This window comes from Bos indicus x Bos taurus, chromosome 11 (assembly GCF_003369695.1).
Source record: "Bos indicus x Bos taurus breed Angus x Brahman F1 hybrid chromosome 11, Bos_hybrid_MaternalHap_v2.0, whole genome shotgun sequence".
Taxonomy (NCBI): Eukaryota; Metazoa; Chordata; class Mammalia; order Artiodactyla; family Bovidae; genus Bos; species Bos indicus x Bos taurus.
In genome coordinates, this window is record NC_040086.1 from 94,913,836 (window position 1) to 94,941,527 (window position 27,692).

At 52.6% G+C, this 27,692-nt stretch overlaps 1 protein-coding gene across 1 annotated transcript in view; it reads left to right on the forward strand.

Moving 5' to 3' along the window:
* The first annotated feature begins 4,535 nt into the window (after positions 1–4,535).
* OLFML2A (olfactomedin like 2A) overlaps positions 4,536–27,692 on the forward strand; it is a 28,708-nt gene continuing 5,551 nt past the window's right edge. Inside the window, exons 1-6 of the mRNA XM_027556244.1 lie at positions 4,536–4,805; positions 12,033–12,296; positions 18,976–19,083; positions 21,922–22,131; positions 24,199–24,445; positions 26,594–26,818. Coding sequence (XP_027412045.1) covers positions 4,680–4,805; positions 12,033–12,296; positions 18,976–19,083; positions 21,922–22,131; positions 24,199–24,445; positions 26,594–26,818 — 1,180 coding nt within the window. The 5' untranslated portion in view covers positions 4,536–4,679. The remainder of the gene's footprint in view (positions 4,806–12,032; positions 12,297–18,975; positions 19,084–21,921; positions 22,132–24,198; positions 24,446–26,593; positions 26,819–27,692) is intronic.

Consider the following 27,692-nt stretch of genomic DNA (forward strand, 5'->3'; position numbering starts at 1 on the left):
TCCGTCCCTGTATTTACGGGTTGAGTGGCTGTACCTTACCAGCACCGGTTAACCTGTACTGCATCCTTAATCTGTAACTGCTACTGTTCTGCGGAGAAGGCAATGGCACCGCACTCCAGTACTCTTGCCTGGAAACTTACGTGGATGGAGGAGCCTGGTAGGCTGCGGTCCATGGGGTCGCTAAGAGTCGGACATGACTGAGCGACTTCACTTTCACTTTTCACTCTTATGCATTGGAGAAGGAAATGGCAACCCACTCCAGTATTCTTGCCTGGAGAATCCCAGGGACGGAGGAGCCTGGTGGGCTGCAGTCCGTCGGGTCTCACAGAGTCGGACACGACTGAAGTGACTTAGCAGCAGCAGCAGCAGCTACTGTTCTGAGAGTTTGACATTAACTCCGTGTTCTCTAAACCTCACATCTGCTTTATGAGGAGCTTTAGCTCCAATATTGCCCCTATCATATACTGACGAAATCATCCGTCGGTGATGGGCATTCCAAACCCAATCGGTCAAACACCAGAACTTGAATGCTTGGCTCCTTCACACTGTTGGCTTCACCCAGTCCACTCCCAAACTCTTATTCATCTTTCAAGATCCTGTTCAAATATCCTCTGTTGGATATTCATATCTCCCACCAGGGTACACCTAGATTCCCAGTTTGTCCTCTTACTGCTGTTGAGTTCTCTGTGGACTGTGACAAATGATCTCTGTGTGATTGCCACCTCACTACTATTCCCCAGCTCCAGAGGGGAAGGGGAGTCCTTAGAGTAGGGGCGGGAGGTGGGGGTGTTGAGCCGGGGAAGGAGACAGAGGAGATGGGTCTTCTGGGCCATTCCTTCAGCTCTAGGTTCTAAGATGAGTTAGGATCAGATGGCCTTCCTAGAGCCAAAACTTCCCTTTGTCACAGACTTCTGGAGGTAGTAACTTCCCCTTCCCTGGATATCCAATCAGGAGCTAAGTGGCACTGCAGAAACCTCTGGAAGGCCTCTGGAAGGGGTTTTCTAAGTTGACTGTCAAAGATGGACAGAAAAGTTCAGTCAAACTCTCAGCCCTTGGAAGCAGCTCCTCCTCTTCCTTCAGAGTCCAGCTCCGTTGTCAACTGCCACACAAAAACCTTTCTAGATCTTGACTGGTCAAATCCCTGTGTTCTCACTCTCATCATTATAACCCCAACTGCTGAGGGCAATAATCGCTGAGGGGGTGAAAGAACAAATAAAACATATCTAATCTTTTTACTTAATAACTGTGACCTTGGTTACCTCCAAACCTCAAAGTCCTGGTTTCAGGCTTCTCTTGTGGCTCAGTGGTAAAGAATCCATCTGTCAATGCAGGAAACATGGGCTTGATCCCTGATCTGGGAAAATTCCACATGCCTCAGAGTAACTAAGCTGGTGTGCCACAATTATTGAGCCTGTGCTCTGGAGCCTGGGAGCCGAAACTACTGAGCCCATGTGCTGCAACGACTGAAGCCCGTACACCTAGAGCTTGTGCTGTGTAACGAGAAGACACCACAGTGAGAACCCTGTGCATGGCAAAGAAGGGTAACCCCCACCGCCACATCACGACTGAAGAAAAGCCCTCGCAGCAATGAAGACCCAGCACAGCCAAACATAATTTTTTTTTTTTTTACAGGGCGGGAAAGGGGGAGGATAAATAGTTACTACCTCACGGGTTGTTATGAGAATCAAATAAGATGATGCATGCAAAGCAATTAACAAAGTGGCTTAAGGAATAGGACTTGTTACTAATGTTATTTAAAAAGTGGTCCTAATTCTCAGTTACTTCTCTTCTGAAAATGCTTCTTGGGAAGAGTCAACTAACACAAAACTGAGAAGGGTGAGGGAAATGACTGTGTACTGAGACCCCAGCCATTGTTCTAAGCAGATAGGGTCCTGTGAGTTATGTCCTTTCACCTACATTGCCCCCCCCCCAACAATCCCAAGAGGCCAACACTTTTCTCCACAAATTAAAAATGAGGAAACAGGCTCAGAAAGATGAAAAGACTCCCCCCCACGCACATATACACACCAGCCGGACAAATGACAAAAGAGAGGAATAAAATTAACTAAGGAGAAGGATCTGTGGGGGGAGTGCTGAGGCCAGAGGTAGAAAACCAGTCAGAGCTATCACTAAGAGCAAGGCAGGTGTAGGCTCCATCATTAGGGACTTGTCCTATGTGGTAGAGACAGACACTTATCAAAATAATCACATACCCACAGTTATGACAGAATACACTTAGAAGCTCCTGGTGCTGTGGGAGTGTGTGTGACAGGGTTTATTTTGGTCAGGGGTGGTGATGGAGGGATCATGAACCTTGAAGATGAAAGGATGAGTGGGAGTGAGTCACACTGGGTGAAGAGAGAGTGTTTCAGGGGGAAGGAACAGCCTGTGCAAAGGTCCCAAGGCCCTGTTGAAACAGAAAATTCACTGTAACTGGCCCACCCACCCAGGGGAGAGAGGGCAGGAGACAAGGGTGAAAAGGAGGAAATCATGGGCTCAGGTAGGAGCCTGCCAGCAGGGGGAGCAGAGTTCTCTCGATGACAGCAGCCTTGTCCGGGACCTAGCCAGAGTCCCATCCAGGCTGCATGGGGAGAAAGGGCTGGGTGAGGGAAACCCCCACCAGGTTCTGTTTGTTTTCAGTACATTTTGTCTATTTTTTGAATAGCTAGGACACACATTGCAAAACTCCCAGGTTGCAAAAAATTATTCAATGAAAATCCTTTCTCCTTACTGCATTCCTAAAGGCTGGCTCCTCTCCTTATCCATTAATTGTGTCCATTCCCAGATTTTCTATGCACCTAAAAACACACACCGTATTTATTTTTTAAGCTAATCTAGCCCTCCCTAGGGAATCTCTAGTTATGAAAGAAGCCAATTTGTACTGAATGCCTACTGCACATGATTCTATCATTCAACTGAAAGTTAAGGAGCACCAGACCTTGTACTGAGGCAGTGGTTCTCAGATTTTAAATCCCCGTGGAGGGTTGATTAAGGAACACAGATTGCTGGGCCCCACCTCTAAGAGTTTCTGCTTCCTTAGGTCTGGGTTGAGACCTGATGTTTGCATTTCCAACAGGTTTCCAGATGGTGAGGCCGCTGGTCTGGGGACCAGGGACCACACTTTGAGACCTCTGAGCTAGCTGCTCTGTGGACAAAGCACATGGTGTGGGGAGCCTTACTCCTCTCTCAAAAGGGAAAGCATGAACAAACACATCCCAACAATATAGTTCATAAAGTGATCAGTTCTACAAGGAAAATGAAGAGGGTAGGGGAGTGCAGGAAGGGGAAGTGCTGGAGAGTAGGGTTGGGGTAGCAACATTTGAGGGCACAAGTAAGTGGCCCTTTTTGAGCAGTTGATGTTTACAAAGCCAGGCAAACACAAGAGGAGTCCTGGGCTCAGGGGAGGGGAAACCTACAAGAGACAGTATGCAGAGACCAGAAAGGGGTCTCCACCCCCGCCACAGCGTCCACAGTGCCAGAAGGACCTGCAAAAGTGACTGTGGAATTCGGAATGAGATGCGAGGGGGAAAATCCGAGACAGGAGACTTGGAGAAGGGGGCGCGATCGAGAGATGTGGTCTCTGAGGAGGTAGAGAGGTGCCGCCTTGGTTTCGGTTACAGAGATCCTAACAAGGTATTTCCGTAGTGAGACCGAAGACCCCTGGAGCGAGGGGATGGCCAGGGAATTTGAGGAGTGGCGAACACAAACTGCTGCTCGGGAAGTTTTGTTGCCTAGGAAGCGGAGAATCCAGGCGCTTCCTCAGGCGGATGCTGCTGCTCCTGCTAAGTCGCGTCAGTCGTGTCCGACTGTGTGCGACCCCATAGACGGAAGCCCACCAGACTCCTCTGTCCCTGAGATTCTCCAGGCAAGAACACTGGAGTGGGTTGCCATTTCCTTCTCCAATGCATGAAAGTGAAAAGCGAAAGTGAAGTTGCTCAGTCGTGTCCGACTCTTAGCGACCCCATGGACTGCAGCCTACCAGGCTCCTCCGTCCATGGGATTTCCCAGGCAAGAGTACTGCAGTGGGGTGCCATTGCCTTAGGAGGGTGTTTAAATGATTGGAGCTACAGGAGTTTAGTTGGGGGTTGACGGGAGGGATCTCGCAGAGGGGAAGAACTGGACCTTGCAAGAGAGAGAAGTCTGAGCCAGGAGAAGGGTGGAGCTGGCACGGTCGGGGTGTTTGGAGATCTACAAGACTCGCGTGCCCTGGAAACATCCCTCCTCTGAACTTTACAACCAACTCCAAAAGGGAAGCACTATTTTTCCCATTTAACAGACGGGAAATTGAAGGTCAGAGAGCCGAAGAGACACTCCCAAGATCCTACATCTCAAAGAACAGGACCTCACTCGGTGTGGAGAGCCTGCGCTCCTTCACTGCCCCAGCTGCTACTGCGGGTTCCGAACCAGACCCTTTTTTAGTGTCCTTGCAGGGATGCCCTTTGGAGAGCCGCCCAATGGCAAAGAGGCCCGGCTGGGAGCGGGCCAGAGGGGTGGGGTGCCCCCCTCCATCCCAGCTCCGCCCCCAGCGGCGCGGGAGGGGTCGCGGGGCGGGGAGCCGCGGGCGGACTGGGGGCACGCCGCGCGGGTAGAGCTGACCGCGGCGCCCAGCTCGCAGTGCGGCCCGCGCTTCCCGGCGTCCGCGCGTGCTGTCGGCGCCCGCCGTCCGTACCCGTCTCCGTATGGCCGCAGCCGCCCTCCCCACCAGGCCCAGGTCCCGGCCTGGGCCCCGGCCGCTGCCTCTGCTTCTGCTGCCTCTGCTGCTGCTGCTGCTGCTGCGCGTGGGCCCGGTGCGCGCCGACAGTAAGGTAAGCGCTGCCCTCCGATCCGGGCGCAGGTCGGTAGAGCCGAGCGCGAGGGGGCGCTGTGGCTGGGGCTGCAGACCAGGCACTGTGTGAGGCCGGGAACCGAGGACCAGGACAGGCGAGACCCGACCTCGAGCTTAATAGGGAGGCTGCAGGGACCGGGACACCAGGACAGGAGCGCATGGGGAAGAAGCACTGGAGATGGTAGGGGTGTTTGGGACCCGGAGCATCAGGAAGGGGCGCTGGACACAGTCCAGTGAGGGCAGAAGTTCAGTACTGAAATCCTGAGCTAGGGAGAAGGGGCGCTGGGAGCTTGAAGGGGGTGCAGAAGGCGATGGAGTCTCCAGCCTAGGGAGGTGATTCCCAAGAGCGCTGGGCAGGGGCAGCCTAGAGATCTGGCTCAAAGTTTCCGTGGGAGGCTAACGCACGTGGGACAGAGCCCTGGTAACTGCTACCTAGCGACTCCAAGGTTTGTAGCAGGCCCTGGGCCAAGGCTTTCAGCCCATACTGAGGACCCAGAGTCCCTCCCCAGTGAATCCAGCTGGACTGGTCCTTCCTGCCTTCTGGTGTTCCTGCCAGAAATCTGACGTACCCTGTAGAGTGGCAGTCCCAACCTTTTTGGCACCAGGGATGGATTTCGTGGAAGATAGTTTTTCACATTACATTAATTGTGCACTTTATTTCTATTATTATTAATTATAATAGCTTCACTTCATATCATCAGGGAGTAGATCCTGGAGGTTAGGGATCCCTGCTCTAGAGGACACCATGTCTGCAGAAGTGATCAAGATGTTCTCAGTTGTGGCTAAAAGGTTCTGCTCTGATGTCAAGCAGATCTGGGTTCAAATCCCACCTTCACCTCTCATCCAAGTGACCTTGAGCCTTTACCTCTCTGAGCCTCCAATTTCCTGACCTGTAAATATGGGAATAACAACATAGTTCTCACTTCCTGCAGTCGATGATCTCTACATGAGAGAGATCAAGCCTGGATAATGCTTAACACCACTTTGGCAGCTAGTATGTGCCCAGTAAATGCTACTGTGATTTTGAAATCTCACCACAGAGACCCCAAAAGAGGGTGAGATCCAGAATGTAGACAGAAGCACTTTGAGTCAGTCAGAGCAGGGACCCCTTGAGGATGTTTTAGAAACGACCGGGTGAGGACTGAGTCAGGGCTAGGGAAAAGTGAGAGGTAGGAGGGAGGTAGAGCCCTTATTCTTGCAGAGCATGAGAATAAGAGTGACTTCTCTTGATGTCCCTTCAGCCCCTTTCCTGGGTAGGAGGTGAGGCTGCCCTGTCCACAGGCAGGTAAAGGGCAGAGGCCACTAGCCACATGGTAAGTATATGAGCAGTAGGCACTGGCAGACCCTCAGCCTGAAGATTCAGCTCAGGGTATATAGACAAGTGAGCTGCAGTCTTGAGCATGTACTCCAAAGATAAGGAGGGAATGAGTAGCATTCCCATTTTACAGATGGGAAATTAGGGTGTGTAGAAAGCTGGTTTGTGAATCAAAAAACCTAGGTTTCTTTGGCCCTTTGTTGTTCTTAGACTGTGTGACTTTGGGCAAGTCACTGCCTATTTCTGGACCTCAGATCCCCCATTGGAAAAACATCTTCCCAACTTTCTTTCCATATAGCGCCTTCTAGGATTCCCTGACCTGGGTCAGGTCCAGGAACAAGTGAGCAAAAAACCCCAGATAACCTGATCAGCACTTTGCCATTTCTCATTTCTCTAGCTGGGAGGGATATTTGGTCTTGGGCATCCTCTGAGCCATGCCGAGGACTATAGAGCCTGTGGGGGAGGGCTTGCATTCAAAGCAAAGACAAAGAAAACCCAACACCCTGTTTATGTAGTGAGTCAGCCAAACACTTGCTAGGGTGGGTGTGTGTGCGTGTGTGCGTGTGTGTGTGTGTGTGTGTGTGTGTGTGTGTGTGCTGTCCCAGGGCAAGCTGGGGCTGGTGGGGCGGGGAGGCACATCCCAGAGTGTGGAGGATGAGGCAGCTGGGGGACTCAGCACAGCCCTCCCCCAGACACCTCCCACCCACAGCACTCACCCAGCTGGGAAAAATAAAAATCAAGTGATGGGTGAATTTACTCTGCATTCCTCAGCACAGCCAGACTCCTGCTGGCTCTGAGAGAGAGCTGTTTTCATTATTACCCTCCCTCCCCCAACAATCCTCCTTCCTCCAAGCCCATCCTATTTTCTGAGGGTGAGGGGCGAGCTCTTTGGAGGGCCAATCTGGGAAGTGAAGTCTGTCTAGGGCCCTAAAGGGTTAAGTTGGCCCTGCTTCAGACTTCCTGCTCTTGGGAGGTCTGGCTTCCCCTTCTGCCCAGGACTTTCAGGGGTGCAGGGGCAACGTAACCCCAGAATGCCTGTGGCCAGCTCCTCGCTTGGCATGTTTTAATTTTGTGTTTATAACCAGGTCTCTCCTAAACAGGACTTGGGGTTTCCATCTAAGGAAGAGTTTTGTCCAGTGAGAGGCGTTCACAGCTTCCTGGCATTTCTGAGGGGCTGCCCAGTGAGGAGGTTAGGCTGGATAGACAGGTGACCACGTGACACCCAGGCACAGTACCAGAGGCCTCCAGGAACCTGCTTTTTTGCTGTAGGTCCTTGGAATGTGGCTGAGAATTCCACATCTCTTCCTCAGTCTCCCCATCTGTGAAAGAGCTGCTGACACCTCATTTCCTCCATGCATTCAGGAGTGGGAAGGGGATCTTTGGGCAGCCCTGCTGCTGATCAGAGGCCTGAGGACAGGGAGGAGGTACCAAGGCCTGTGGGAGCTGGGCCAGGGGAGCAGGAGGGGCTGGCACAAGCAGCCGGTGGTATCCCAGGCTGGATCAGATGTTCCAGTCCAGGCCGTACTCAGAGGCTTAGGTGTTGCTGCTCCTCCACTCAGGGAGTTGCCGCCTGTGGGTGTAATTGGAAACAGGCTCCATAGCCGGCCAGGGCTGCACAGTGATGGAGTCCTTCTGCACGAAACAGAGCGTGGGGCCAAGCCAGGCCCCTCGGGTCTCTCTGCAGGAAAAGTCTTGCCCCATCTCTCCCTCTGGCTGGGGCACGTGAAGAACATCCTGGGTGCCAAGCCCTCTGCCTAGGGTTTACATTCAAGATCTTACACAACATTCAGGATTTCCCCATTTGACAGACTTGAACAATGAGACTCAAGAGAGTCAGGTAGGGACTGCTCAAAAATCCAAGACAGGGAACCTGGGGAATTTGGAGATTCCTGGGGCTCCAGGATTCTCAGCCTTTAGTGGGCACCCAAATACCTGAGAAGCCTGGGAGAGTCTGAGTCAAGGTGGAATAAGGACAGGGCATCTGCATTTTCCAAGTTATCCCATCCCAGGTAATTCTGAGGCACATCTCCCAGCTGAGAACTCATGGAGGTTTGTGGAGCAAGAGAATAACAGATCATCAAAGAGGAGCTTTGGAAGATTAATCGAGCAGAGAGGCGGCTCCCTATATTGTCTGTTGTTTAGTTGCTAAATAGGTCTATTAACCATACTTACTTTAGTCGCTAAGTCATGTCTGACTCCTTTCAATTCCATAGACTGTAGCCTGTGAGGCTCCTCTGTCCATGAGATTTCCCAGGCAAGAATACTGGAGTGGGTTGCCATTTCCTTTTCCAGGGAATCTTCCCCACTCAGGGATCAAATCCGCAACTCTCATGTCTCTTGCATTGGCAGGCATGTTCTTTACCACTGAGCCACCAGGGAAGCCCCATGTATTCTCTAGGTAGCAGTTGCATTAACTAAGCAGTTAATGCAGCCTGAGCTTAGGCTGTGGCCAGGGAGTGGAGACCATTGAGATAGAAGATATTTAGGATGAAGCATTGGAAGAACAGGCTTCTTATGTGGCACAGTGGTAAACAATCTGCCTGCCAATGCAGGAGACACAGGTTCAATTCCTGGGTCTGGAAGATCCCCTGGAGAGGAAACGGCAACCTATTCCAGTATTCTTACCTGGGAAATCCCACAGACAGGGGAGCCTGATGGGCTACAGTCCATGGGGTTGCAAAGAGTTGGACATGACTTCGCAACTGAGCACTTATGCACACACATCAGAAGAATATGACTGGTGGGTTTGTTCTGGTGAGAGTGGTGAGAGCAAAGAGGAGGCTCAAAGATCTGAGTTGTGCAGGAGGGTAGATAGACGTGGGTTTGGGAGAAGATGGTGGGCCCAGTTTTGAATGGATTAAGTTGGGGTGCCCGTGGGGTGCATCTGGAGGCGGTGTCCAGAAGACCATGGGCTCTAGGGGAGATCTTTGCCTGCAGAAGGACATGTGGAAACTGCCACTTGGTGAATCTGGGCTGGCCATGAGAAAAGAGGGAAGCTTCAACCTCCAGGTGACACAATCTGTTCTGTTCCTAGAACATTTTCTAGGTTGAAACCCCACTTCCCCATTCTGGCCAGATTTATCCATCTCTCTTCAGAAATATCAAACATGCCTTCTTGGCCTCTTACTGTGGGATTTCCTTGCAAATAGCTGGGGATCTTTTTAAGCACAAGCCACCCACACTCCTGGGGGCTTTAGCAGCAGTGTGTGCTGAGTGAGGCTGCAGGGAAAGATGGGGGCTCAGGCAGGGACTTTCCTGCTTGGCAGTAACCCCAGCCTGCAGACTGAGGGCAAAATGGATCAGATCCATTTCCCCTGCCCGACCGAGGCCTGATCCTTCCAGGGCCACCATCTCTCTCCCAGCTCAGTTGCTGTGGAGAAGCCCTTGCCTGGTGACTTGCATGGGAACTACATTTTGGAGTCAGGCTGTGCTGTGCGACCCTGGGCAAATCCCTCACCTTCTCTGAGACTCAGATTTCTCCTCTCCAAGATGTGTGGTTGTGGTGAGAGCACAGAGGTAGAAAACTACGTACAAACGTGCAAAAGGGTTATTGGCAGCAACTTCAGTAGCAAGTAGAGAGCAGCTGTGCTATGCTAGGTGCTCCACATGCATTGACTCATTTCAGCCTCAGGACAAGCTTATGGGGAAAGGACTGTTATCCTCCCCATTTTACAGAGGAGGAGGCTGAGACTCAGAGGGGTCAGGGCCATGCGAGGAGGACATGTGGGAGCTGGGATGTGAGCCCAGGCCTGGCTTCTTTCCATGAGGCTCTGCTGCTTCCAGTCAAGCACCACAGGACACTGTGACCACAGGAGGTGGGGCCCTTGCCCCAGGCTCCTGGCAGCTGGGGCTGGAGTGGAGGTCCTCTTCTGACTCCTGCCTCCTGGCCTGTGTCAGGGCCTTGGCCGCCCCCATCAGGACGTAGCACCTCATCTGAGGAGGGAAGGAATGTTGCAGTCATGTGGAGGCCGCTGCTGGTGGGGATGGGTGTTGGATTATGGGTGAGTCCCCAGGAAGAGGCCTCTTTGGCCTGGGCCACACAGAACACACCCACATCCACTTGCTGGGCTCTTTGCCCCACCTGTGGGAGTGGGTGGGGGTGACTAGGGGTTCCAGCAGAGCTGGGAAGGGGGCCCAGAAGTCTCAAAGCAAAGGCAGGCTTACCGCATTAGCGGCGATCTAAAGAATGTACATCATCTCAGCCTGGCTGTCAGTGCTCATGGGCGCAGAGAATTGCCCAGCTGGGCCCAGGGCACACTTGCCCCACAGAGGACCCCGGACAAAACTTCCACCACAGCGCCCCCTTCCCCACCCTCCTCATCCCCCTCGGGACAGCAAGTGTACCCGTGTTGGGCTCTCATCCCCTTGAACAAGTTATTTGCTGGCTCCAGGGCTATTATCGCATCTGGAGAACGCTGCTAAGAATGTCTAGGAAGTTCCTTGGTGGTCCAGTGGCTGAGATTCCATGCTCCCAATGCAGGGGGCCAGGATTCAATCTCTGGTCAGGGAACTAGATCCCACACGCCGTTACTAAGGGTTCACTTGCCGCGACAAAGATCAAAGATCCCAGGTGCTGCAATTAAGACCTGGCACAGCCAAACAAATAAATAAAAAGAATACCTACCAATGTACCCACATGGAGAAATATAGAGGGATAAACAAGCCCCTGTCAGGATTATTGGTGCTAATAATAACAACTACAACATATTCCCGGTATTCTGTCTCTCAGTCCTCACAGTCTTTTGTTCGATATACTCACTAGCAGTACCCTCCTTTTACAGGTGAAGAAACTGAGGCACGGAGAGGTTAAGTAATCTGCCCGAGTGCACACAGCTGTAGGTGGCCCATGGCTGTGTTCCTCACCACCGCCCCACGCCTCCCCAGTGCTCAGTGAGTTCTCAATAAATGTCTCCTCCCTGGGCTCCGCATCCCAGGCTTGCCTCCTCCATCCACCGTCTGTCCACAAAGCAGGCTGACTGAGTGCCCTGCAGACCTGGCCCTGGCTCTCTCCTGCTGATAACCCTTCCATGACTTCCCAGTGTTTTCAGGAAGAAGACCAGATCCTCAGCCAGTTTTAAGGGCCCTCCATGGGTCAGGCTCTGCCTCCCTCAGCCTTACCTCCTACCACCAGGCTCTCTGTAGGCACGAGCCAGAATGAACCTCCTCCAGGCTCCCAAGGTGCCCAGTCCTTGCTTGTCTTTGCACATCTGACTTGCTCTCCCTGGACTGTTCTACTCATGCTTAGAAATGTCCCCCGGGGTGCCCTCCTCCGAGCAGTCTTCATGGGTGTCTTTCTCTGGATCTCAGGGCTCACTGCATCAACTTCTCCCATGGCTGAGAAGGTCAAGGATGCCCCTCTGTCTACTTCTTCTGCACCTCCAGCTCCTACCCAGAGTCTGGCAGAGGCCAGGGCTTCAAACAGGTGTCTGAGGGCTCAGAGCAGAAATGGAGTGCCTACTGCCCTTCCCAGAGGACGCTGGGATGCTCATGGGGGTGGGCTTGGCAGAAAGCCCAAGGGGGCCTTGAATTTGCCTGGGTCCTGGTGGCTTCAGTGAGAGCTCAAAGGTGTGGGTTTGTTGACTGAGTCATAAATAGCTGTGCCCTGAGAGCCTGGAGCCCAGGATGGGCGGGCTGAGCCAGCTAGGGGAGTTCTGGCTGGGACTCCCAGGGCCCTACTGGTGTGTGAGGGCAAAGCAGGCTGGAGCCTGGTGCCTGCCACTGATCTCACCCAGCTGACTCCTGCAGGCTGAAAGTTCTGCTGCCCCCAGTGACCACACTTAAGACATCGGGTGTGTGGCCTCTCAGGGTGGGCTTGAAGGAAAAGGACGGAGGGAAGGGGAACACTCCCCTCGCCCCAGCCCTGGCCTTCAGCTCACCACGGCCTCTCTGCAGGTGTTCGGCGACGTGGACCAGGTGCGCATGACCTCGGAGGGCTCCGACTGCCGCTGCAAGTGCATCATGCGGCCGCTGAGCAAGGACGCGTGCAGCCGGGTGCGCAGCGGGCGGGCGCGCGTGGAGGACTTCTACACGGTGGAGACGGTGAGCTCCGGCACCGACTGCCGCTGCTCCTGCACGGCGCCGCCCTCCTCACTCAACCCCTGCGAGAACGAGTGGAAGATGGAGAAACTCAAGAAACAGGCACCCGAGCTCCTCAAGGTAGACCTTCTGGAGGAGAGGCGCGATGGGGCCCCTCCTACACCAACACCTAGCCTGGGCTGGCGGGCCGGCCCTCCAGTGAGAGGGCCGCACATGTTAGGAGAGGGGTTGTCCTCGCCCCATTTCACAGGTGAGGAAACAGAGGCTCCCTGGGAGGCAACCACATCTTGCCTAAGGCCACTGGGCCAGTCAGCGATGGAGGCAGCCTGCTCTGGCGAGTTTACCTGGAGACAGCCCTTTACTGTCTCATTACCATCCAGCCGAGTGTCCTGGTTTTCCCCAAACCAGGTCATCCATCGTCACCTCCACATAGCATTTGAAATTTTGTGGCACCTGATTGTTTCATGTCATAACTTTTCCCGTATTCATGTACCACCTTCGTGCCAGATGTTGTGCTAAGCTCTTTTTCTCCTCTACATTATTTCTCTAAATTCTTAATCCATTCGGTGAAATGTGGGATCTTTGCCGTCATTTTATAGGTGAGAAAACTGAGGCTTGGACAAGTTAGGTAACTGGCCCGAGTGCTCATATGACATGCAGCCTTAAGTCTACACCCTGTTTTTATGTGAATGTTATAACTACACACCCACCACGGGAAGATTAGAAAGAGGCGCCACCTCTGGGTGACCCAGCCCTGTGCCAGGCCCACCACCAGGACCCATAGCTTGGATAGACGTGGACAAGGAGATCACAGCTACCCAGCCAGCCAGGCACCCACGTACCATTCACACCATGCAGAAGTCCGTCCTTGGAGGGCCTAGTGGGGCTCAGATTTGAACTCAGATCCATGTCCAAAGCATGTGTTCTAAATCACCCTGCTCTCCTATCTTCCTTTTTGTAATAGCCCAGATAATTTGATGGCTTTTTCTCAAACTGGAGGACAATGCCTTACGATGTTGTGTTAGTTTCTGCTGTACAACAGCGTGAATTAGCTCTAAGTATGCATGTATCCCCTCCCTCAGGAGCCTCCCTCCCATCACCCCTGTAGGTCATCACAGAGAATTTGGTGGCTTTTGAGAAGATCTATTTCTTTTATAATTTCTTCCAAACGCGTCTATTTTGCCCTTTTCGTGTCAAGAACTGTCACGTTCGCTGAGATGTTGCCCTACGTGTAAGCTAACAAGTTAGCCTGCCAGTTTCATGGACACTGGCAGAAGATGTGAGCCAGAGACAAAGGGCTTTATTACTCATGGTCACCAGAGTGCCTCCACTTTCTTGCACTGGTTCTCCCACTCACTTCCCATGGGGTGATGCAGTGGGGGCTGGATAGCACGTGCACATTCAGTGGGATGTCTTCCAAGAGAAGAGCTCCTACGTAGAGAATCCAAATCTCTTATGAGGAACATCAAACCCACCTTCCCTGCTCTGGAGGGAAACATTCTCTGGCTGCTCCGAGTCTGTTCACTCTACAACAAGGTGGCCTGGAACAAGAACAGTCAGCGTGTCTGCAGGCAAGACACACAGAAAAGCAAGAGGCCCCGGGAAGAATCATCTCCAACATTTGGCTCAAAATATTTTCTTTAAATTTAACTTTAGTTTTATTTTTGTAACAACTGGATGGATACCAAAACTCTCAAAGTTGCAGGGGGCAGGGGGGTGGGGTGAATTTTAGGCCAAGTGGCTTATTTTTTTTTAAAGGAACGAAATGCTTTCTTTATTTTATTTTTGGCTGAGATGAGTCTTTGTTGCTGAGGGGGCTTTTCTCTAGTTGTGGGGACCGGGGGGCTACTCTTTGTTGCAGTGCATGGGCTTCTCATTGTGGTGGTTTCTCTTGCTGCAGAGCACAGGTTCTAGGTGCTCAGGCTTCAGCAGTTGCAACTTGCAGGCTAGAGAGTACAGGCTCAGTAGTTGCGGCACATGGACTTAGTTGCTCTGCGGCATGTGGAATCTTCCTGGACCAGGGATTGAACCAGTGTCCCCTGCATTGACAAGCAATTCTTATGCAATGTACCATCAGGGAAGTCCCCAAGTGACTTCTTGACAACTTGGCAGTTCCTGGACCACAGTGTCCCCCAAATCCACTAGCACCCTGCAGACTCCAGGGACAGAAGCCAGAGGCCAGTCTTCAGTCACAGGGACAAATCCAACTTTTGCTTATATCCACTTCCCAGTAACCCGATTGTAAGCATACTGGACACGAGGATAGACAAAACCTTTTTCTAAAGGCTAGCTGGTTTAATCCTTGCTACAACCCTTTGGAGAGGGAACTTATGTTCCCAGCTTTACTTGGGGGAGGAATCTGAGTCCCAGAGGGGAACTGTGACTTGCCTAAGATCAGAGCAAGAAATTGGCAGCACTAAGATTTGAACCCAAGAATTCTCTGCTGTGTCCCCTTGCCCAGTGGAGAGGTCACTGGGCAGTTCTCTTAGCCCGGAGCTATCCCATAGGCCTTTCAGTGCACAGCAGCCATGGGATTTTTTATTCAGCCTTAGAGGACTAGAGTGGGGCAGTGGTGGGATTAACCCAACAGGTGGGATTGCAGGAAGAGCCCAGAGAAGATACTCTGCCTCCTCGACACCTTAGGAGCAAAAGTGAGGGCCTGAGAGGTACCCAGAGAGCCCCAAGAGAAGCCATGGCAGAAGCAGTACAAGACAGGGCTGAGGCCTCTCCTATTTGGTGTGGCTCCGCCTTCCTCCGTGGGTTTCCCCCACCATCCCAGGAGAAGAGGTTAGGAGAAGCCACTGTGGAGGACAACAGAGCATACCCACCTATACCTGCCCCTTGTCTCTACCTCAACCCTTCCCCTCAAGCTAAGAACTGCAGCTGTTACTTGACCTTAGTTGCATGGCTCCGAGGAAGAAGAATAGGATTCTAGATCCCCTTTCTTGGGAAGGTTGGCTGCAGGGAGGAGCAGTGTTTCTCACCTCTTCACTCCCTTTCCTTCTGGACATGAACTAGATGTGGCCCCGCCCTTGAGAAATCCCAGTCCTTTGGGGACACAGCTCCTGATCCCAATAATGGCTAGGTAGTCAGTGCTAGACCAAGCAACATCCCAGGGACTGTGGTAGTCCTGAGGAGGAGGTAACATTAGAACTGGGCATTGAGGGATGTGTAGGAGTCCCTCAGGCAGAGCAGCAATAAAGACAGGCTAGGTGAGAGTAAGTAGAGTGGGTATGACCCAGGGTGCCTCCTCGCCTTTGTCTGTCCCAGCCTTACTAGCCACCGGTCAGTTCCATATTGTGCTTCTCAAACTGTATGTGGTGAAAGACCAGTTTTTTAAAAATCTGTCAAGAGTCAATATTTTGTAAAATACTATAAAATTAGTTGTTAGACAAATGAAATGGAATATAAACAAAAACACTAAATACAAGTCCAGTGTTGGATTAGTAGGGTCCACAGATACAAAATTTCTCTGTCGAACGGCTCTGAAATTTTATGAAAGTCTCCTCTTGCTTTGTGTAATTACTTAATCACAGACTGGTAATGAGCAGCTTGGACTGGGAATGGTGCTGGTCTGCAGACCACACTTTGAGTAGCTCAGCTCAAACACGCCATGTGTCTTCACACCTTCAGCTCTTTGCACGAGCTGTTCCCTTGGCCTGCAATGTCTGTCTCCGGCCATCGTTGCTCAATTTGTGCTTGTCCTTCAGAGTTCAGTTCAGACTTCCTCCTGACAGACTTTACCAACCCACACCCACTCCCAGACAAGTCAGTGCCCCGCCGTCAGTGACCTGGGCACCTGTGTGTGTTTCCGTCTGTGTTTCCTGATCCGGACACCTCTGTGTCACTCTGCACTCCTTGACAGCCTAAGAAGGATCACGGAAGCTCGTGTCTGTATTGTCATCACTGTCCTTAATGCCTGGGCCACAGTGAACATTTGCTGAGGCCAAAGAAGATGGCAGGGGCAGATCGAAGAGACCTTGAGTGCCAGGCTTAGCAGATTAGAAGCCCCACCTGGGCAGTGGGGAGCCACAGCGAGCCATCTGGCAGGGGAGTGACCCATGGTCAAAGTTGTGCTTCAGGAAGCCAGTTTTGGTGGCCTTGAAGGCAACAGAAATGAAGCTCGGAGGTCCCTTTTAGCCTCCTGGAATGGTACTCATCACTGATATTCATGAAGCCCTTGCTATGCACCCACTCTGAGCTGAGCCCTGTCCAGACTGTGCTGCTGTGCACCATACCCCTGCTGCCCGCCTCCCAGAGAGAAGCTGAGACCCAGGAGCGTCTAGTTCTGAAACTGCACAGTTCTGAAACTGAACTCCACAGAGCCCTGGGGATACCACGCAACCCTTCCAAGGCTGAACAAGGTTGTGGGGAAGCAGAGGAGGCTCAGGGCCCTTTTCCTGCTTCCACCAGAGTCCCCCTTTTTCTGTTTTCGAGATCAGAGTCTACTCAGAGAAGAACTGCCTGGCTTAAAACAGCTTGAACACCCCTGGGAGAGTGGGAGTAAAACTGTTGGAAATAGCTGGCCAAGGCCAAACAGGAGCGCCGGCCTGCTCAGGCCCTGAGAATGCATACAGGGGGTGGACTGGAGGAACTGCCCACTAGAGGCAAGGGAAAGCTGATTTCCCAACTGGCCCTTTGTGCCAAGGTTTCCCTGACAGTCTCACTGGCATCCTGGCCATCTGGAGGGAAGGGTCATGTCCTGATGAGGTGTGACGGAGAGGGGATGGAGTTGGGCAGCTGAAGGGAGAGCCGCGAACTGGGTGAGGGAGACGTGGCATCTGCTACTGACTGGTTGTGCAAGCCCCTCCCTATCTCTTGGCCTCAGTTTCCCCATCTGAACCCAGACAGGCACAGTAAAGCATGATGGGAAAGAGGTTTTGGTTTATACCAATCTGGGCTCTGCTTCTGGCTCCACCATTTAACAGCCGGGGGCCTTGGCTTCACCTCTCTAAGCAGCAGCTTCCCGATCTGCACGACCGAGATAAAAGACCTCCAAACCTTATCACAGGTCAGGTGCCCAGAAGCAGACTCTTGTGCAGATGACTTATTATGAAAGGGCTCCCAGGAGGAACTGATACTGAAGCAGATGAAGCAGCAGGAGGACTGGGGAGGGAGGGGGAAGGGAAGGAGCCCAGTAGGGGAATGGTTTCAGGCCAAGTGCCAGCCCCAGCTGCAGGGGACGCTGGAGTATGAGTGGCAGCTCACTTGTCCTGCGTGGCTAGGATTCTGACTTCTAGATGTCCACACCAGTCAGCCCTTGCCTGCAGACTGCCCGAGGAGGACACACACTCCCAAACACTTTGAGGGGCAAAGTGGCTCTTTGAAGAGAGTCACAGATACAGGCTGTTAAAAGGTAGGCATGTGGAAGCCAGGGTTGGGCACGAGAAACAGAAGCAGGGATCCAGGGGGTGTGGATAGAGCTCCTTCGGTGTCCACTGCTCCACTGTCCTCGGGGTTGTTATGGATTAAGTGAAGTGGTTCATTCAGGCCCCGGCACAGCGCCTGCCATATGTGAAATATGCTTAGTCGTGTCCGACTCTTTGTGACCCCATCAACTGCAGCACGCCAGGCTTCCCTGTCCTTCACTATCTCCTGGAACTTGCTCAAACTCATGTCCATTGAGTCGGTGATGTCATCCAACCATCTAATCCTCTGTCATTCCCTTCTCCTCCTGCCTTCAATCTTTCCCAGCATCAGGGTCTTTTCCATGAGTCGGCTATTCGCATCAGGTCACCAAAGTACTGGAGCTTCAGCCTCAGCATCAGTCCTTCCAATGAATATTCAGGGTTGATTTCCTTTAGGATGGACTGGTTTGATCTCCTTGCAGTCCAAGGGATTCTCAAGAGTCTTCTCCAGCACCACAATTCAAAAGCATCAATTCTTCAGCACTCAGCCTTCTTTATGGTCCATCTCTCACATCCATACATGACTACTGGAAAAACCATAGCTTTGACTATACGGACCTTTGTGGCAAAGTGATATCTCTGCTTTTTAATATGTTGTCTAGGTTGGTCATAGCTTTTCTTTCAAGGAACAAGCATCTTTTAATTTTATGGCTGCAGTCACCATCCACAGTGATTTTGGAACCCAAGAAAATAAAGTCTCTCACTGTTTCCATTTTTTCCCCATCTATTTGCCATGACGTGATGGGACCAGCGGAGAAGGCAATGGCACCCCACTCCAGTACTCTTGCCTGGGAAATCCCACGGACAGAGGAGCCTGGTAGGCTACAGTCCATGGGGTCACTGAGAGTTGGACACGACTGAGCGACTTCACTTTCATGCATTGGAGAAGGAAATGGCGACCCACTCCAGTGTTCTTGCCTGGAGAATCCCAGGGACAGAGGAGCCTGGTGGGCTTCCATCTATGGGGTCGCACAGAGTCAGACACGACTGATGTGACTTAGCAGCAGCAGCAGCAGCAGCAGCAGCAGATGGGACCAGCTGCCATGATCTTAGTTTTTTGAATGTTAAGTTTTAAGCCAGTTTTTTCACTCTCCTCTTTCACCTTCATCAAGAGGCTCTTTAGTTCCTCTTTGCTTTCTGTCATCAGCTACGTATCTGAGGTTATTGATATTTCTCCCTGCAATCTTGATTTCAGCTTGTGCTTCATTCATGCCAGCATTTCACATGATGTACTCTGCATACAAGTTAAATAAGCAGGGTGACAATATACAACCTTGACGTACTGTTTTCCCAATTTTGAACCAGCTCATTGTCCCATGTCCAGTTCTAACTGCACTTCTTGTCCTGCCGCGTGCTCTGCCTTTTCCCTAACTCTCACCCTTCCCCGGCAGCTGCAGTCCATGGTGGATCTCCTGGAGGGCACCTTGTACAGCATGGACCTCATGAAAGTGCACGCCTACGTCCACAAGGTGGCTTCCCAGATGAACACATTAGAAGAGGTAAGGGCAGAGCTCAAGCCAGTGGCCAGGCTGCTGCCTGGGCAGTTCTGTCTGGACGCTGGTGGCTATAGGAAGCTGGATTCCAGGAGGGAGCTGGACAAGGAGATGCAGGCCACAGGGTTCCGCCTTTGAGCAGGAGATCCGACTGGGCCTCGAGGGCCCACAGGAAGCTGGAGGCCTGGGTGGAGAAACTGAGGCGCCTACTAGTTGTGTGAAAGGGGTGTGGAGGGGGCTGGAACCTGTAGCCACCCTCAGTTCACCAAGACCAGGGCACAAGTCTGGGGCGGCCATTCATATGAAACACGAGTGTTGTGAAGGACTGGCCAAGCCTCCTGGGGCCAGGCCCAAGGCAGCATGGCTGTTCAAGGACCCACCTACCTGGAGACCGAGGTGCTAAGTGTCTTCTCCTGCTCAGGGCAAATGTGCCGGAGGGCTGGTGGGTGGTTGACACCGCCCCCTGAGACAGAGACAGAGCTGAGCGGGCGTGGAGGTTCAGGCCTGAGGTCTGCATCTCTGCTGGCACAGCCTGGCCTCCGCCTTTTCCTGCATCCGGTCTGTGCTGGGCTGCTGAGAGCACGGGGATATGCAGCTGCCAGCAGGGGTGTGAGGGGCTTCCTTTCCCGGCTTCCTTTCCAGCGGGAGGGGGCACCTGGGCATCCTGTGCCCCACAAGGGGAGATTAACCTCTTGTGTGCATGCGTGCTAAGTCATTTCAGTCATGTCCAAAGGTTTGCAACCCTATGGACCATAGCCTGCCAGGCTCCTCTGTCCATGGGATTCTCCAGGCAAGAATACTGGAGTGGGTTGCCATTTCCTTCTCCAGGGGATCTTCCCCACCCAGGGATGAACCCGGGTCTCCCGCATTGCATGCAGGTTCTTTACCACTAGCACCACCTGGAAAGCCCCTATTAACCCCTACGAACCCCAAAGTCCAGGGTCACTTAACTATTCGAAGATTATTTGGTGAGTATCTCTTTTGTGCCAGCACGGGAGAAAGATAATAACAGTTGTTGAATTTCTCCTGTGCCCAGGATTTCCTGTGCATAGTGCGTGCCAGGCCCTCCTGTTGTTGGTTCTACAGTTCTGCTTTGACCTTTCTTTCCTCTTGTAATCTTAGGAAATGTTAACTCACTTCACATAACTGTGAGCCAGGCAATCTGGAGGAGCCAGACAATGATTTCCGCAGCCACGAAGAAATGATTTTTAAATTATCTTCTGTTTTGCATTATCTTTGCTTTACTTCTGTTCACTAAGTGATAGCTGTGGAAAACAAAAGAAGTTTTTTGCTAACACTGGGAGGAGACAGAAAGAACAGCCTCAGGAGGAGCTGGCTTCCTCTGCCTAAGGGAAAAACATCACAGGAGGGACTGACCTCCTGTGATGTCAGGCAGCACTTTGGAGTCCCAGCTTCCCTCTGCTTTCTTCCCTTATACCAGTGGTTCTCAGCCCTATGTGATTTTGCTCCCCAGGGGACAGCTGGTGTATCTGGAACCATTTCTGGTTGTCACAATTTGGGGGAAGTGGGTGGCGGATGCTGTTGGTTCTAGTGGGCAGTGGTTGGGATGCTGCTAAACATCCCACAATGCAGGACAGTCCCACAACACACAAATGTCAATAGTGCTGAGGTTGAAAAAGCTGCCTTACATGGTTTGCCTCCGTCTTCTCTGTGATCCAGGTGGGAGTGGGGCTATGTGTGTGTATGTTAGTCGCTCAGTCCTGTCTGACTCTTTGTGACCCCATGGACTGTAGCCCACCAGGCTCCTCTGTCCATGGAATTCTCAAGGCAAGAATACTGGAGTGGTTTGCCATTCCCTTCTCCAGGGGATCTTCCCAAGCTAGGGATGAAACCTGGGTCTCCTGCATTGCAGGCAGATTTTTTACCATCTGAAAAACCAAGGAAGCCTGTGGGGCTAGGGGCTGCTAAAGCCAGGCAATGTCCGCAGCAGGCGGGAGACAACGAGGCAGGGCAGGAGAAGCAGAGTAGGGGTAAAGATGGGGCTTGGTGCTGCGGGTGGAGCCAACAAGACCCAGGAGAAAAGTTGGAGACTTGGAGACTAGGAAGGGATCAGAGGCCATAGCAAAACCCCAATGAGTTTATGTTTATTTTATGAAAAGGGAATATTTATGTATTACTTGTGAATTTAAAAGGTATTTTTAAAGTAGCAAAAGATGGGTAGCACCTTAAAAGATGGATCCATAAGGGACTAGCTAAATACATTTTGGTCCATCCAGACAGTGGCCGGCCATGTGGTCCATAGAAGGTGTAAGAAGCACTATATACAGAGATGTGCAAGAATTCCCAAAACAAACTCAAGGGAGAAAGCAAAGTGGAAACGAAGGAAGCAAGGGAAGAAAGGAGGGAGGGAGGAAGAAGAGGAATTCCCTCACAGTCCGGTGGTTAGGACCCTGAGCTTTCACTGCCAAGGCTTCGATCCCCGCCAGGGTTCAGTGTCTGGTGGGGGTTCAGTATCTGAAGTAAGATCCTGCAAGCCATGCAGCATGGCCAAGAAAAACAAAAGAAAAAAGAAGGCCATCACAATTAACCCAGAAACAGGTGGATGGGAGACATAGATTTTCTATCCATTTATATCCTTTAATTTAGTACTATGAACATGTTTTCTGTTTGTTCATTCATGCAGTTTTTAAATTAAAGTTAATAACCACAGGGTCTCGAGCAGCATGCTTTATTTCACTGCTGCTCTTGGGTGCCGCCCCACCCATTCCTCTGGGCCCTGGGTTGGGAGACTGGGTTGGCAAAGCCTGATGGCAGAAGCCGGGGTGTGCCCCAGGGTGGGAGACAGCCCAGGGACTGGAAAGACCTCAAGTCCCGCCCCTACAGAGCATCAAGGCCAACCTGAGCCGGGAGAACGAGGTGGTGAGGGAGAGCATGCGCCACTTCAGCGAGCAGCTGAGGCACTACGAGAACCACTCAGCCATCATGATGAGCATCAAGAAGGAGCTCTCCAGCCTGGGCCTCCAGCTGCTGCAGAAGGATGCGGCCACCGCACCCGCCGCCGCCCCAGCCCCCGGCGCCGGCAGCAAGGCTCAGGTGAGACCAGGCTCTGGTGACGGGACCAGAGGTGGGTGGGCTGGGAGCACAGCGTGCCGGGACCTCGGCCCTGAGGGCCAGCTGGGTCATGGGTTGGGGTCATAGGCTGGGGCTGAGGGCTGGCCCAGTGGGAGAGTCCCTGGCAGGGTGGGGGTAAGGGGGTGCCTGCTGCGCAGTAAGCAGTCAACACAGGTGAGCTGGGAGCAGACATGGGGCTCCTGAGCCAGGCGTTTGGCGGTATTCTCATTCCTGGTTCCAAACTAGCAGGGACAAGGTTGCAGAGATGACCCTCCCTGCCTAGTCCCAGGGGAACCAGGTCACCTGCAGCACAACCACTTGAAACTTCATCTGCTGTGGCTGGGCCCCTGGCTGCATCAGTTCTGGTAGGGGGTGGGGGCAGGGGGTGTATGTGGGCAATGCCTCCGGGACCCGAGCCAACTAATACCACTTCTTCATGCAACCAATTGATCGTGGGGTGGAGACCTCCTGCAGCAAACACCCAGCCTTCCATCTTCAAACTCAGCTCCCAAAGTGAGCAAAGGCACTGCTTTTGTCAGCAGGCAGAGCCATCCATGACATATAACACACCTTTGGGCAAATTTGAAAAACGCCCTCCTCTAGCCAGACAGATTGCAGAAAAGACTCTCACCACTGGTCAGATAAATTAGAAGGGGGAGGGACCTCGCTGCTGGTCCAGTGGATAAAACTCAGCTCCCAATGTAGTGGGCTCGGGTTCCATCCCTGGCTGGGGAACTAAGATCCCATATACTGCAACTAAGCTCAAGGACAGCAACTGCTAAGTCCTTGCACAGCAGTGAAGACCCAGGGCAACCCAAACAAGTTAAAAAAAAAAAAAAAAAGCGGGGGGAGGGGGCCTCTTTGGGTGGATAAATTATCTGAAGGCTCCTTCCTATGACCAACACACACCAGGATGTGTGCCTTGGCAGATGGAGCACAGACTAGACTTTACTTCCATTCGCTCCTTTGACCAGTCACCACGTGCAGGACACAGCCCCCACCGCTCCCACAGCAGCCTCGTTTTCTAGTGAGTGGGGTAAGAAGGCAGCTGACTTCTTCACAGACATTGTCTCAGCGAAGCCCACAACGACCTGCAAGGGCGGATGCTCATTGCCGGTTTGGCAGATGAGGAAACATGGAGCAGGGTCACTGGGAGAAGGTGGCCTTGATGGAACCCAGGCCTGCGTGACGGCCAAGCCCACTCTCTTCGCCTCCACCCCTCAGCCTCCCGTGCTGACATTTTGATGATGGGACCATCTGTGTCTGCAGCAAGGACCACATAGATGCTGATAAAGCAGGGAGGAAGCCCGGTGCCTTGGCCCAGAGCTGGCTTCCTGCTCATTCCGTGCCAGTTCCAGAGCTGGAATGAGTCCTGTTGGGGCAGTGGCACAGAAAGTCTAGATACCGTCCTTGCTGTATCTCCTGGAGATCCTGCCTAACAATGGGTAATGTCACAGGCCCAGTGTTCGCGTGCCAAGCCAGCATCAGAGGCGTTTAAAAGGAAGCCAAAATAACAGAATTCTTAAAATATTAGAAACAGCATGCCCTAAGGTCAATGCCCTGGTGACCAACCATCCCAGTCTGCCCAGGACTGAAGGGTTTCCCAGGATACGGGACTTTCAGTGCTAACTGGGAAAATTCCAGGCACACTGAGATGAATTGGTCAGGAGGGCCTGAGAACCTCTCCCGGCTCACACACAAAGACCAGTGAGTGAGAGAGACGGATGGGAAGCTGACCTCCCCGGGGAGCTGACCATTGCAGTCTACCCCCCAGGCAGAGTGAACAGGAATTGGTAAGTGGAACAGGATCTAACCTATTAGGCTGGGCTTCAAGCCTACCGGGGAGCTAGAGAGCTAAGTAGGGAAACCAAGGCACACCCTGGTCATGGATATCACCACGATTGGAGGAGAGATGTGAATTCAGGAGCTCCTGGGACACAGGGCCTGGAGCCACCTGACTGCTACCAGCCCCCAAATGCTGAGCCTCCCTGACCCCCTGAAACATCCCTTCTACCACCCTCCAAGTCTGAGACTCCCCTTCTCCCCCAGGACACAGCTGGAGGGAAAGGCAAAGAAAACAACAAATACGGCAGCGTGCAGAAGAGCTTTGTCGACAAGGGCCTCTCGAAACCTCCTAAGGAGAAGCTGCTGAAGGTGGAGAGGCTGAAGAAGGAGGGCAAAGGCAGATTCCCCCAGCCCACAGCCAAGCCCCGGGCCCTGGCCCAGCAGCAGGCCGTGATCCGAGGCATCACCTACTACAAGGCAGGCAGGAAAGACACGACCGAGCCCATGGCTGGTGAGTTGGAGGAAGACGGGAACCTTGGGGAGTAGGAGTCCTACAGGGACCCAGGATCTCTTGTGTAAACTGCCCCAGACCTCAACTCCGTGGTTTACCTGTTGGTGCCCTTTGCTCATCCACACAATGGGATAATCCCCCTCCTGGGGTTGTTGGTGGGGATGAAATGATAAAATCAACGTGAAGCACCCCTGCAGTATTTCTAGCTGTCTCCACTCTCACTGGACTTTTCCTCCTTCCTTGAAAGATTTGCTGAAAGTTCACTATGTGTGTGCTGTATCTTCCAGACATTCTGCCTTACATGAAGCTCATAGTCTAGTGGGGAAAAGCACACGCATAACTAAGCAGCTGCCTCTGGTAGGGGGGAGAACGCAGGGGCCGGGCCAGGGTTCTGGGAAGTGCCCCGGGGCCTCTGCGGCACCTCCCATGCCCAGATTGGCATTGGAGTGAATGGCCTCTCCAGCACATCCCACTCTGTTCCCCCCAAAGAAGAGCCCACAGACTCTGGTCTCTTTCTTAAAGCTCCCTACCAGATCACGGTGAAGTGCAACGAAATAATTAATCGAAAAACAAGAGACGAAAGTTCCAAGAGTTCCCAGATTTCTGGGCCATCCCCACTGGTGTGGTCCTGATTCTCCCTCTGAGCTCCTCCCCAGATGCCTGCTCTCCTCTGATGTCCCTGAGAGGTGTCCCCAGCCTGCTTCCCCTTCCTGGGTCCTGCTGATCACCTCCTCCACTGAGGCTTTCTGCCTAGCCCATGCCCAAGGGGGCCAGGAGTGGAACTGTGAGGGACCAGTCTCCCAAGAGCCCCTCAGTTCTTGGTCTCTCAGATCTCAGGGGCCTCTTCTCCCAGCTCCTGGTGCCAGCTGTCAGCTCTGAGTCCTGCCAGTTCAGCCTGGCCACCGTGTAAAGCCGCTGACCCCTGGCCAGGGCCCTGCCCATGAACAGCTGCAGGCATCTGACTCTTCCAGTGAGGCCTGTGGGAACAAGCCCTGCCCTGGCTGGGTGCCAAGGTTGGGCCCGGCTGAGGCCTGCTGGCCAGAGGGTGTGCCTTCATTCCCTAGAGACCAGGGGCTGCTCCCCAGTGGGGCCTGGCTACACCCTGAGCAAAGGGGAAGCCCAGCAGGAAGAGACAAGGTAGAAGTCACATGAGCCTCAGGACATCTCTGGGAGCCCTGCCACTACAGCAACGACAGCACGATTCCTCTGTCTCTGGTATCACAGCTTTGAATCCTTGCACACATGCTGTCGCAGTTGATCCAGGAGAGGAAACAAGTTCGGAGAGGTGAAGTGACCACCTCCAGCTTTTGCAGCGAGTTAATGGGACTAGAGCCCAGAAGCTGAAGGATTTTCGTTCCCTGCTCTGTGCCACGGAGTCTTACTGCTTTCCCTACCCATTCCAACTATTTCCCTGACCCCAGCCATTCCAACCCAGGGGAGCGCAGGTCAGGGATGACCGGAGAGGGCCCCAACCAGTGCTATGGAGCTGAAGAAGTTCCGGTCAGTACAGCCCATGCCAGCAGGGGTGGAAGAAGAAGGGAGGGCAAGCAAGCTGAGAGATGGGAGTTAGGAGATGAACAAGGGGACAGAGACCTGGGGTCCAGAGGGGATGGGAAGCTGGCCACACCTGGCCTGCCCTACCTGCGGTGTCAAATCCCGGATGAGAGAGACTAGAGGGTGGGTCCAGACAAAGACAACGTCTGTAACATGGGAGCAGGGCTTTCTGCCTCCGGAGATTGGATCCAGGAAATGAAAACACTGGTACAAAGTGTTTCTTTAGGAGGGAAAGGGGTCTCAGGTCCGGCGCCTCACATTTGCCAGGATCTGTGCAAATGTCTCCTATACATTTTTCTCTAATCCATACAACAGCTTGACGTGGTAGACCTCACGACTCTCATTTCACAGAAGGGGAAGCTGAGGCCCACTGAGGCAGGGGACTTGACCGAGGCCACTCGCCTGAGGGGCTTACAGCCAGTCTGCCGACCAGGAAGCCCTCTCCACTTCCTACTTTGCAAGGCTTTTCACTCTTCAGGGGCCAGCCCCTCCTCTCCCCCATGGCCCCAGTGCTGGCAGCCCGGTGGGCCTGGGGAGGATCCCGGGCAGTGGTGGGTGCTCCTCGGATGTGAACACGGGGTCTTCTCTCCACAGACAACGCCCTCAAGGGCACTTCCTGGCTGGAGCAGCTGCCGCCCAGGGTGGAGGGCCGGCCACCAGAGCCCAACTCGGCAGAGCATGAGGAGGCTGCGCCCCAGGCCCCTGAGGGAGCAGATTTGGCCCCTGGCACCCCTGCCTCGGATCCCACCCCCACCCCCACCCCCACCACCAGTCCCCTGCCCACCGAGCCACCCCCACGCCCGGAAGTCCCCAGTCAAGGTGAGTAAGCCTCACGGGTCAGCAACTACTGCCCGTAGGCCAAATACAACCTGCAGCCTGCTTTTGTACAGCCCTTGAGCTAAGAATAATTTTTACATATTTTAAGGGTTGTTTAAAAAAAAAGAAAATGAAACAGAAATATGTGGTCTGGAAAGTCTAAAATGTTGGCTATCTGATCTTTGTAGGAAAAGCCTGACTACATTTACAGGGAAACAGATAGTGTTCTCAGCAAATTCTTCTTAAAACATCACCTAGAATCCCATCATCAAATCCAGCAACTATTTTTACTTCCCAATTTCTTCTGTCCAGTCTCTGGCCCTGTTTTTTATGTTCATGTTTGTAGTTTCAGCTCATATCTTAGGTAGAAATCTTCCTAATTAAGTCATTGAGCCCATCCTTCTGGAGGGCATCTTGGCTGCCTGTGATAACAAGCCTTAAAACCATCCCCTACTTTGGTCCATGTGCATCCCACTTCTAGGAATCTTTTCCTAAAGGATTCATCAGATATGTGGACAGCAGCTACAGCTTAACTGGTTTCCTTGTGGTCTATTTCTAATGTCGGAAAACTGAAAATAATCTCAAAGTCTAACTGAGGGGATTGGTTAAATTAATTCAGTGGCACAGCTGTCTGGCGGTCTGGTGGAACCTTGAAATCACATCATTAAAAGGCCATTTAATGATGTGAGAGATTGCTCAGTGGAGGGAAAAAACAGGATACATAAAACTGTATATTCAGAAGAATGATGGTGCTTTTTAAGTATTTCTGCATGACTGTACATGCAGAGAAAATAAGAAAAGGAAGGAAATACAACATGTTTAAACTTTTCTTTGAATAACAGAATTTTGAATGATTTTTATTTTCTGCCTTTTCCTT